The sequence below is a fragment of the Malurus melanocephalus genome, unplaced genomic scaffold (genome assembly GCF_030028575.1).
Source record: "Malurus melanocephalus ecotype Western Australia unplaced genomic scaffold, MMel_1.1 scaffold_598, whole genome shotgun sequence".
Lineage (NCBI taxonomy): Eukaryota > Metazoa > Chordata > Aves > Passeriformes > Maluridae > Malurus > Malurus melanocephalus.
Window position 1 is genome coordinate 74,019 of NW_026623830.1, and position 11,326 is coordinate 85,344.

Below are 11,326 nucleotides of genomic sequence, written 5' to 3' on the forward strand. Positions count from 1 at the left end.
AATTTATAAGACTTCAGTAAATTGATTTTTTTTAATAAAAATAAAAGCAAAAAAGGATCTTCTATTAAAAAATAAAAATAAAAATTAAAAAAAAAAATCAAAGCTCAGAGTCAAACCCAGAGTCAAACCTAACTGTTGCTAATCTGTTCTTTTCTATGGTGTGATCTGCTGTGTTSCACATGTAGAGTTTTTGGGTCATCTCTGTTTGAACACCTTTACACTAATTACTGTAATAAAATGATCATGGAATTCTGATAATCTTTCAAACCTATCTGATGTGCCTACAGAAGGCTCCTTTTTACTTTTTTTCTTAATTATTCTTATTTAGAACAGTGACCTAGGCTGAATTTGTTAGATTTCATTTTTTGGAGTGTATTTTAAGGTCCGTAGGTCAGCGGGGTCTTAATGTGAGTTTCTTGTCCCATTTGTGCATGATCATCCAGATCCTTTTCCATCCTGGTACTGCAGGTGTACAAACTTCCCAGTTTGTGAGCACAGGGAAAAGGCACAGCAGCTGCCTCTCCCACTTGGCATGATTGCCTAGAAGGGAGTTATACAAAAGGAGAGAATTGATTTCTACGTTGGTTCYGTGAGAGAAATGAAACTTCCTGCAATTTCTCTGTGTGTGTCTCCCTCACACTCCCTCTCCCCTTCCAAATAACTTTTGAACCCTTTGGTCAGTTTTGRCCCTGTTGGATGGGGAGGTTACACTGCAGGGAGTTAATTGAGAGGAGGAGAGAGTCCATAAACATCTCACTGAAGAGGAACCTGTGGCTCGGCACCAGAAAAATATGGAAAAGAGACGTGAATGCTCCAGGTAGAGGAAAAGCAGCCATYGGAGATCAAACRAAACCCAAACCCACAAAATTATGGGAAAAACTGGCAGCACTTTGCTGTGTGCAGAACTTTTGGGGTTTTTYTTYCTCCTAAAGCTTTAAGGAATGTTTCTCCTCAGTCTGTTCCCTTTTGCAGTTCCTTTGCTTGCTGAAACTGCTCTTGCACTCTGAGTGGTACCTGAGACTCTGCAGATTCATTCTTTCTGGAGTAACAAAGAGCTGTRCTTAAAATTTATTTCTCTGGATGCAAGATTTCCATATTATACATGACACTGTTGTGATTACTTTGAAAAACTGCTTAAGAACTTTTGAGTGTTTTTTTTTATTGTAAAATAGGAAGTTCTCCTTTTTTGACATGTTTGTGTTTGAACTGGTATCCATCCCTAAGTTGAGGTCTCAAGCTTGGTTGTGTTCTATCTATCTATCTATATCTATCTATCTATCTATCTATCTATCTATCTATCTATCTATCTATCTATCTATCTATCTATCTGTCTGTCTGTCTGTCTGTCTGTCTGTCTGTCTATCTATCTATCTATCTATCTATCTATCTATCTATCCATCCATCCATCCATCCATCCATCCATCCATCTACCTATAGATCCTCACAGCATTTCCACAGTGTATATGGAATTTTTTTACCTGAACTGTCTAAGTGGCTTGATTTATTTATGAGCTGAGAAGGGCAGCTGGAAACCTCTGCTGTTTTTATATCACAACCCATCTTTACTTGTTTTGTAAGTATTCCACTTGCAYTGCATTATTCTGAGTTGAAATGTTTTTGGAACATTCTTTGCCCATTAATTGGAGAGCTGTTATTTGTGGCTTCCAGGTGATTTGCACTGATGGGCATTCAGGGTGGTTTTCTGGCTTCAYCTAAACCTGTTGATTTAGAAGTGGGTTTTTATTTTGCAAGTGATGTGAGTTTTTCTTTCCACTTAATCCTTGAGATCAGCAAGCAGATTTTATAGAAAAGGAAAGATAAACTGTCACAGTATCCTGAGCCTACTCACAGCATATGCAGTCCAGAAATAACATACTGTACAGACTGAGAAGACAAGCACTAGGAAAATTTTTCTTTCCTACACATGTGATACTTCTCAGAAATCCTGCTTGCATTTGTGCTATAGCAATTGAAGAAGGGCTCTTTTCAGGATGGGGTATTTCAGGGTTTAAATAGTCTCTTTGTACTGAGAGCTCATGTACTGCTTTTTACTGTTTATATTTTTGGTACTTTTCCTTCTTTGAAGTGCTAGGGGAAATGGAGCAATGTGCAGCTCACATGAAAAATCAGGAGGCTGAAGTGGCGTGCGCTGAGACTCGCACTTTGTTGTCTTTGCAGCTGTAAAAACCCAAACACATTCTGATCCTTCTTCTGAGGCAGCATTTAATTGTCTTTCGTACCAAGAACTCATCTTCTCATCATTTTAATGAATAAGATGGACTTCTTGCTAAGTTAAGCTTGATTTTCAAAGTGGTAAAAGGAATAGGGCTGTGAAAGATGTCCCTGCTTTCCCTGTATTTCTTTCTTAGAAAAGCCAGGACTACAAATTAGAGAGCAGTAGGGCCAAGGAGACTCAAAGCTCAGAGGAAACAGCCTGAACAAATACTCTCATTGCAGAAATGGCTGAATTTGGTGAAAATTACATATTGCTAGTGAGTAGCAAACTTCAGGAATGCCAAGTTACTTTATTATTGGTAAAGGCAGTGACTAAAAATGAAAGATAATATCTCAGATAATGTTGGAGAGTTTGTTTGTTGGCTTGTTTCACTGGTTTGAGGAAGAAATGAAAACTCCTTTGGTCACTAAAGGAAATCAAATAGCCAAGGTATTTGAAGCTTTGATCACAGTCTTGAATCTAAAAATAAAATAAATTAAGGAGTACTGGAAACAAACATAAGTTGAGGCATCTATAACAGTAACTGATAACCAGCTTTATGGCWGGGATAATTTAGCTATTTTAAAATAAAGGACCTAGAAGTATAAGAAAGCCATTTTGAAAAACTGGCAAAAAACCCTTGCTTTTCTGGGCACTGCCTTCTTCATAACCTATTCCTTTGTTGCTGCTCTCATGAAGAAATTGGATGAGTAAATGGTTGCAGTGTGTGTTCTTGAATGATAAGCCTAATTCTTAGTTACACAGCTGCATCTGGAAAGGTCAACAGAGGACAAAGGTCATGGCTCCARCAGTGATACTTCCTTACATGTTAGAAACCTCATAATTCTTTTTAAGAGTTTTCATTTTAGAAGCTAACAGAATAATCACTCTCAATAGTTTAATGCTAAAAGTATTTTCTTTGAACTGCTGGCCGCTGCTTTATTTGTTTATCAACTTATTATTTTGGGAGAGGAGGAAGAGGGTGTAAGGGGAAACCAGGAATTGCTGCAATGTTATACACCCAAATGTCACTCGTTTGTCCCAGAGCCTGTCCCTTGTGCTGGGAGAGCTGCAACCACACCTCGAACATTCCAAGAGATGTTTGTTTGGTGTGATTGCAGCTCTCCCAGCACAAGGGACAGGCTCTGGGACAAACGAGTGACATTTGGGTGTATAACATTAAAACTTCACATCCTGAGCATAGAAAAACCTCTTGAAGAAAAGTCCTGCCCTGTTCTCAGTGGAACAGCAGTTCTGTGAACATTTTAAACTCTTTATTCATATATCACCTGGTTTCATTATAAGTAATTTTTTTTTCCCCTGGCCTATTCCCCACAAAGGCAATGGCAGCTTGTGTTGGCACAGGAGATGCAGAAGCAGCACATGTTAGCTGGAAGGTGGGAATGCTTCTTTCCATGGTGGCCACTTACATGTTCAAAAYATCTGAGAAACCCACAGCCTGGGGAACTGCTGATATGCAGGTTCCAGAGCTGTGTGGTAACTTTCCTTACAGCCACAGGATGGTATTTACCTAAAGGGCTTCGCTCCCTGTAGTACCAACAGTATTAAAAAGAAATTCTTTGTAAGAAGTTTGGGATACATTCACTTTCAAACCACACTTAGAACACTGCTCATAGCAGTATTTTAACATTTAGTACTTTACCTTGCTGTTGGCAATGTGACTTTGTGACCCTGGACTATAAAGTCAAAGGGTGCTTTGTCAGTGATTTCTGAAGAGCAGCGATTTCATCCTGAGTTGGCTTTACAGTACAAACACAAATACTGTTCATTTCTGCCACCTGATAATGATTTCATCTGGTGAAGACACTCTGTTGTGACAAGCTCTCTGCTTTACGTTTGTGAAGTAGTTAAAATGCAGAGCTGTTCAGAGKATTATTTAAATGTCTTTTGCAACCTTAGAGGCGAGTGACCTCGCTGCTYTGGCTAAATTCCAGTTTACATCATTACAATCTACTACTTAACTCCTCAAGGAAATGCTGTGCAGAGGCCCAAGGTAAGTCTGCACTGTTCAGTCCAAACTGGGATATTCACAGAAAACTCTGCCCTGCAGGATTCTTCATCCAGAGAGGTGGCTGCTCTAAGGGGTAAATTGTTGCCTTTGCTTCTGCCATCACCAGAAAATTCAGATAATAAATGTAATCAGCAAGGAGTACCAGCCAGAACAGAGAAAGAACAGGCTTTGGCACTGTCCAGAAAGGTATTAAATGACCCTGACAAGCTTTGCCCTTGAAATTATAAATTAGTCAGATTTGACCTGTAAAGCAATTAGCCCAAAGAGGGTTGAAGGATAATTCTGATGCCACTAAGGGCCCAGGGAAAAGCAAAAAAAAAAAAAAAAAAAAAATTATAAGGATGGTATTTAAAGGTATGTAACTCAGACGACATTTCTAAAAGGTTGGTCGGAATGCACCTCCTAAATGTAGTAAAACTGTAACCAGAAATGTATTTCCTTCTTGAGCAGGAAAAACACACACTCAGAACTACAAAGTGAGGGCGCTCTTTGTTATCCCAGTAYGTTCAGTCTGCTGTGCAAAGCAAAATAGTTAGCAAAGACAAAAGGTTAAGTTTAAGACCTGTATCTCAATGAAGATTCCTAACACCATGAGCTACTGCCTGAACACAAAACTAAATTGTACCTTCAGATGCTGACTTGCACGTGAATTGGCTCTTGTTCATACCTCATAGGCTTCCAGGAAAGCACTCGACTTTCACAACAACATGTAAATTTTAAAAAAACCCCACACGAACAGRTATTAAGATTTCCTCCTTTAAAGCCACACTTAAATGTTGCTGACACAGTAACACACCAGGCTTTGATGCAGAACTTKAGTAACAACACGTGTATAGATCTCTGCTCAACTCCCACTTGTTTTTCACAGAGGTGAAGTTTGTTATTTAAGAAAAATCATAACAGCCTGTCRGTGTGAATAGAATAGTGCATGTTTTGAAGGGAGGGGGCATCTATTTACTTATATTTTTATTTTCCTGTATTTTCTATTTCTTAACATTTCTGAGTTTTCAGAACCTATCATTTGTCAGACGCAGTCTTAATTCATTTTCCCTATTTGTTCTGTTGCAACTTTTCATTCAGGGAAAAATCCACTGGGTCCAAGGTTCTGAAAAGGCTGTATCAGTTTCAGATCTGCAGATAAGAGGGATGGAAATAAAAACTGCTTAACATTTGGGGAGCTGCGAGTTTTTGCTTCAGCATGACCACGATAACCATGAGGTTATCTAAATAGCTGTTATACAAAGAGAAAAAAATGCAAAAGCAGAAAACTGGCCAGAGTTGTGACAGGGTTAGTGTTTTCCTTCTCTCCCTGTTACTTTGTGATAGAAATAAAATATACACGAACATACAGGCAAACTAACTTTGAAAAACTTCCACAGGTTTTCAAAGATTATTTTTCTGCTTATGAAGGCCTAAACAAGAAAGCAAAAATGCCTACATATTAAAAATTTCCCTTGAAATTCTCAGTAATGCTAGTCCTGGGTTAAGTAATCTATGATAGAAGAGAATGTGTCTCAGTCACAAGTAATGATAGTCTGAAGARCTGTGGTACCTGACTTCATTGGATGAGAAGATGCAGGAGCCCTTAGGTGCCAAGGGACTAAATTAACCAGAGCTGGTTTAGTCTGAAACTCCATCAATTAACTATTTGTTCAATTAACTATCAATTAATGTAAATGTCTAATTAAAAAGAAATACAGAGTGTGCAGTGGACTGTAATCACTCAATTCACGTAGCATGGCACCCATTCCCAGCCTCTTCACAGAAAACAATGTCTTCTGAAGTGTCTTTATATCTCCACATTAATGTTTTCACATCCATGATGGTGAACTTACAGAATAAAACCGTAAATTTTCCATAATAACAAGTTTTTAACTAATTTTTGGCATTGATTCAGCCAGCACTCAGACCTAATGGTAGTTATTTTAACAWTTTTTTCAGTGCCCATCTCTATGACAGGGTTTCTGTTTCTCAGGGATTAAAACTCCCTCCACACCCTGACCATGGCAGGTCCAACAGCCAAAGAAATTCATTCCTAAATGTGCAAATGAAGTCACTGSTGTGCCACATTCTGGGTCCAACATCCATTCCTCTCTGGCTGCAGCCTGGGACCTGCCAGCACATCAGGGGCCAGCACTGCTCACTAGATGCAAACACTGCATTTGTGCTAAAATGGGAGAAATAAACCTGCCAGCAAAATAATTCTGAGGKGCTTTCCTTGGTGCCTAAAGGTGAATTTCAGTGTTTTCTATATATGGGTGGAAATGTCTACAGATCTACAGATTTTTGTCTGCTGTAGAACACATTCTCCCAGCAAGTGTTGCCACTAATTGCCTTCCAATACAAGGTGTTAAAAAAGGAGAGGGAGGGAAGGATCCTCCACTTTGTTTTAAAGGCGAAGTATGGAGAATTCAGATTTTGCTGGTAAGTTCTCATTTCCAGCATTTGTAATCTGAGTAGTTTTAGCAAAATATTGTTTCCTCAAGCTTTTAGTCACCTATGCCATTTGAATCTGCTTGCCTCCATACTGCAACACCAAAGGAGATTATACTCACTCTTAGGTCCTCAAATTCACCACTTCAAATTAATTCTACTTTGCTATGGATTGTTAAATGATATTTAGGAAATCCAGCTGATGCATTAAAGGCCTGCTAAACTGGCTGTCAGGTAAACTGACCCATCTCCTACATGATGCAGTGGATATTTGGAAAGGTTTCACTGTGTTCTGATACACTGAGTGTGCTCTGCCTAGGAATCTCTGTACACTGTGAACACCAGCAAACATTAATCTCTGTATTCCCAAATCAGGCACATTAAATCATTCTCATCTCTCTCARCACCTGGAGAGGACTCTCTGGGGARGATACTTGTTACTTACCTGTATACAGCACCAAGAAYCACCCTGACTGCCCCAGCCACACCTTGAAAGAAGCTGTATCACCAACTGAAGGCGTTTGCTGCTGCTGCCTTGGCAGCACTAACCCAGCCTCAGTGGGGAAAGATTTTCAGCAGCTGAGCTGTCAMTTTGCTAACTGATCACAAGTCAGATAATGAACTCAGTTTTGCTATTAGCCTTTTAAACATACTTGCAAGGAGATGGGGGAAGCCCCCAAACCAGGTTAAATGTTTTCTAAGCTCACAGAGAATCAGTAATAAACTAGGAGCAGAATCAGCTTTTCAAAACTTTAATCCCTCCCCCTAGTTCTGCATTCCTTTGGAAAGAGAAGCTGCTGAAGTTTTTGGCCAAAGGACCTGCAAGATGTTGTAAAAGAATATTTAATCCACAAAGCTTCAACCTGCAGTATAAAAAAATGTAAAATGTCTGTTTAGAAGGCTGATATCCAACTGTAGTCTGTTTTTCTTATTTTTCGTAGCTCTTTTTCCTGGGATTTAGACAGTTTACATGTCATCTCTCCTAATAATTCCGTATGGCTTGTATCTTCTTGTTCCATTTCTGTAACATCTTCCTCATCTGAATCATCCTCTGCTTTTTCACTCTCCACTTCTACTTCATCAGCAATTTCTTCAGCACTGGAAGATGATTGGAAACAACCCAGTTAATGGGTACTCTCACATGCTATAGTATCTCATACAATAGGGAAAGTAAGTTATCATGCAAATAACTAAGTAAATATTAGATGTTATCTATTTTTCTTTTTATTTCAGTCTACTTTACTATACTTTTCCTGCCATCTCAATTTCAAGCTATTTTTCAAATAGCTCCCCTCTAAGTAAATTTAAAATAGTTTTCTTTCTTGAAATATAGTACCTAACTGCAGAGCAGGCAGGTCAGTATTTTGACAAATGTTACAACATCACAGGCCTAGGAAATTAGAAACATTGGATATACTGGTAGATGAGACAGTATTCAAGAAGGCCATTCTTCTCTTTCAAATCTGAAAAAGATCACTTGGTCTTAAAAACTGCTACAATGCCTAGAGTGGTATTAGGAAAGAAAAAAAAAATATTTGGTTGTTGTTTTTTAAACGTAAGAGAAGTGTTTAAAGTGTTCCCTTCTGAGTTCAAGAGTTTTAAGCCTGTGCTGAAGTAAAAAGCACAATTCCAAAGAATTATATGGAACAATTACCATTTACAATGCAGTAATTAGTAGTATTGTTGTGCAAATATTCCAGGATCTCATTAGGAGTGAAATGCGTGGCAGAAAAGTACTGGCCTTCTAAAAATCACCTGTTCTAATACAMACTATTCATCACTCACAAAATGTAAATGGAGAAGCACACAGTAATAGCACAATGCCAAGGAAAATAAAAGTATTTCATGTTAATAATATATCCACTGTATAATATATCTACTATTCAGTGATAAATTCTGGTCAGTCTTCAAGGGCCCAATGCTGCAGCCCTTCCATGTACCTTTAAATGCACAGCCATACTAATCACCACTGTCAAAGTACAGGCTCTCCAAGTGCAAATATTTACASAGGTCACTGAACTCTCACATTCTTCAGCACTGAAACCAGATACAAGTTTCCATGTATTCGATTTCTGCAGTGTTTTGTTGCTGTTTGGCTGTGCCATGCATTAAGATAACTTGCAGCAGTGGCCAGCAGTGTGGCAGAAGGCAGGACACTGCTGCTATGGCAGAACAGAGCACAGGCAGCAGCTGCTCTGGCTGGGTTTGTTTCCAGGTAATCCCTGGCCCTGTGAACCTCCCACTTACCCATCTGGCAAACTCACAACAGCTGATTCCAAGGACAGGTCTCCTGGCCTGGCAGAGTTTAATGAAACACTTTAAAGGACAACTGGCACAAAATGCAATGGTGTAACTGGCTTCAGTGTAAGTGACAAGATATCAATCCTAATACAAGACTGCTGTCATAACCCCTGTGCYTGCCTTCCTTTTTTAGCAGCATACATTGATCTTAGGGGAGTAAGGTACAATTTTAAGTACCTATCAAACTAGTCAATTAAATTGGAATTAATGCATTGTAAGCCAAACTTAGCTGTGCTTACAGCATACAGTTATATTTTGTAGCTTAGTTAGAAATGAAATTTGAGTACTAAACAAATTCTTAAGATCAAAGTTCTTGGTGTATCTAGAAAGTGAAACCAAAAATTATGCAGCAAGTCACAGTAATTTAAAWTCAAGTTGAGAATCTAATATTTAACCAAAATAGCACTAAAACCCCATAAAATCACTGGAATAAAGTTAAATTAATAGAGAATATGTGAATGCAAAACGCAACATTTTGTGCAAAAGCACGTTGTGTAAAACCCAGCCAAAATAACAGCAACAAAAGAGCCAACACACTGAACAGCCAGACCATTGCCCCACTGAAGTATTATACTAACTTACTGAATACATAAAGAGTGCTGGAAAACTGCTTTTACACTTTAAACAAAGATGTWCATAATGTAAAATAACTTCAGTAACTAAGGAGAGTCCTTGAACTTACCTTTTGTTCTCTTTGGAGATGAGCAATGAGTTAATAAATATAGTGCAGAGGAAGGAAGCAGATGGCAGAACGTGTGCTGGAGTGTGCAAAAGCTGGAAAGATAAAACGGAAGCTTTAGGAAAGATTTCATTTGTCATGATTTTGCTTGTACATTTACTGTAATTACTCCTACCTCTTTGACAGCAGGTGAAGCTTGCTCYTGCTTATTATGAACAACTGGTTTTCCAAGCTCTGTATCCTCTTGTGCTTGCTGACGTCTGTGCTTTCCCAACAGCAAACTGAATGGGGTCACAGGAAGACTTTCTTCCACTGCCAGCTTGAAAAAATGTAAGTAGAATTTTAGTGTCACAAATCTAAGTTCTATCTCCTTTTAAGTTATCAAACTTCAGAATAAACTCAGGTGACAAAAGTTTACACTCAAATTTAACTCAACTGTAATTTAACTCTTAAATTTAACTCTTTAACCAAGTTCATGTGGCTCTTGGTACTCATTCTGTCAGGTGTCTGGAGAGAATCCTGCACAGAGGGTTGCAAAACTCTCCAGAATCTGGACCCAAAACCATCAGATTTTAGCTGGCTGATGTACCCATTAACTTCCAGATAMGGAAGATGGTGCATGTGCCAGAAAAACTAGGGATGGGTTTTTCAGATTCCACTTAGAACCAAAGGATCATTTATACCTCAGCATCATCTGCAGTGAGATTAAATTATGTAATGGGAAGCAAATCATGGCACCTTGACTTGTGGAATTTTCCTACATCAATATACCTAATCTGAGCATCAAATTATTGCCCCACCGTCCAAAGAAACCAACTACTCATACCCACAGGATTTTGTATTAGAAAGATACTACTTTGCTCTATTTTATCTAACCAACCAAATCAATCAAATACTGATGTTTCAGTGAGTATGAAACACCTCTTCAACATGAATTTAAAAAAAAACCCATCCAATTTCCCAGACCACTTCTCCACAGAAATACATACTGGAATGCAATTCTGGAACCTCCTCTCACCACTAATTCACAATTGACTGACAACTGTTCATCCTCATCAGAAAGCACAGTTCAGAACACAGTTAAAGTTCCAACTGTTACAGAAAACCAAGATAAGGAAAGGACTTAGTCAAACATTTTGCTTCATTTGTGTAACCTGAATATTTTAGAAACCTTTTTTTTTTTTGCTCAGGAAAAATGGACAAAGCACAGTAGCTTACTGATACTTAAAAAAAAAATTACAAACAACAGTTCTTTTAAAAAAATAAGCAAATCCAGATTACTGGCCCTTCAGCTAAGTGCCTGTGACTCCAGGTGAGGATCTGGTGTGCATTTTCATGACAGAAAGGAATTTGAATGTGACAAAGTGAACACCAACAGAATTTTCAACTGCTCTGTCCATCTGAGTAAGAACTTGCATGAGAGGTACCTGTTTGCTGGATGGTGTAAGCCTTTCTTCCAGAGACTTTGTGCTAAGTGTCATTAGCTCCTGAAATACAGAAAGATGTGGCACAGTTATCATATGTGAAACCRCTTCTATATTTCCATACCTTGCCTACAGAAGCTTCCTACTGGCCCAAAAGCTTTTATCAGTTAAGTGAAAGAGGCAAAACCATCTCTTCCTCTTTATTTTGTAAAGAAATTGAGAAGTAAGAATGGACCTAGAGG

At 38.5% G+C, this 11,326-nt stretch overlaps 1 protein-coding gene and 1 long non-coding RNA gene across 2 annotated transcripts in view; one reads left to right on the forward strand and one right to left on the reverse strand.

The window, feature by feature from the left end:
* Window positions 1-7,507: 7,507 nt before the first annotated feature.
* Window positions 7,508-11,326, reverse strand: part of WDR75 (WD repeat domain 75) — a 16,543-nt gene continuing 12,724 nt past the window's right edge. Inside the window, exons 18-21 of the mRNA XM_057382993.1 lie at window positions 11,088-11,147; window positions 9,836-9,979; window positions 9,664-9,755; window positions 7,508-7,778 (exon numbers count right to left, since the gene is read on the reverse strand). Coding sequence (XP_057238976.1) covers window positions 7,574-7,778; window positions 9,664-9,755; window positions 9,836-9,979; window positions 11,088-11,147 — 501 coding nt within the window. The 3' untranslated portion in view covers window positions 7,508-7,573. The remainder of the gene's footprint in view (window positions 7,779-9,663; window positions 9,756-9,835; window positions 9,980-11,087; window positions 11,148-11,326) is intronic.
* Window positions 9,935-11,326, forward strand: part of LOC130583548 (uncharacterized) — an 11,577-nt gene continuing 10,185 nt past the window's right edge. The window contains exon 1 of the long non-coding RNA XR_008966433.1: window positions 9,935-9,990. This is a non-coding gene — a long non-coding RNA (uncharacterized LOC130583548). The remainder of the gene's footprint in view (window positions 9,991-11,326) is intronic.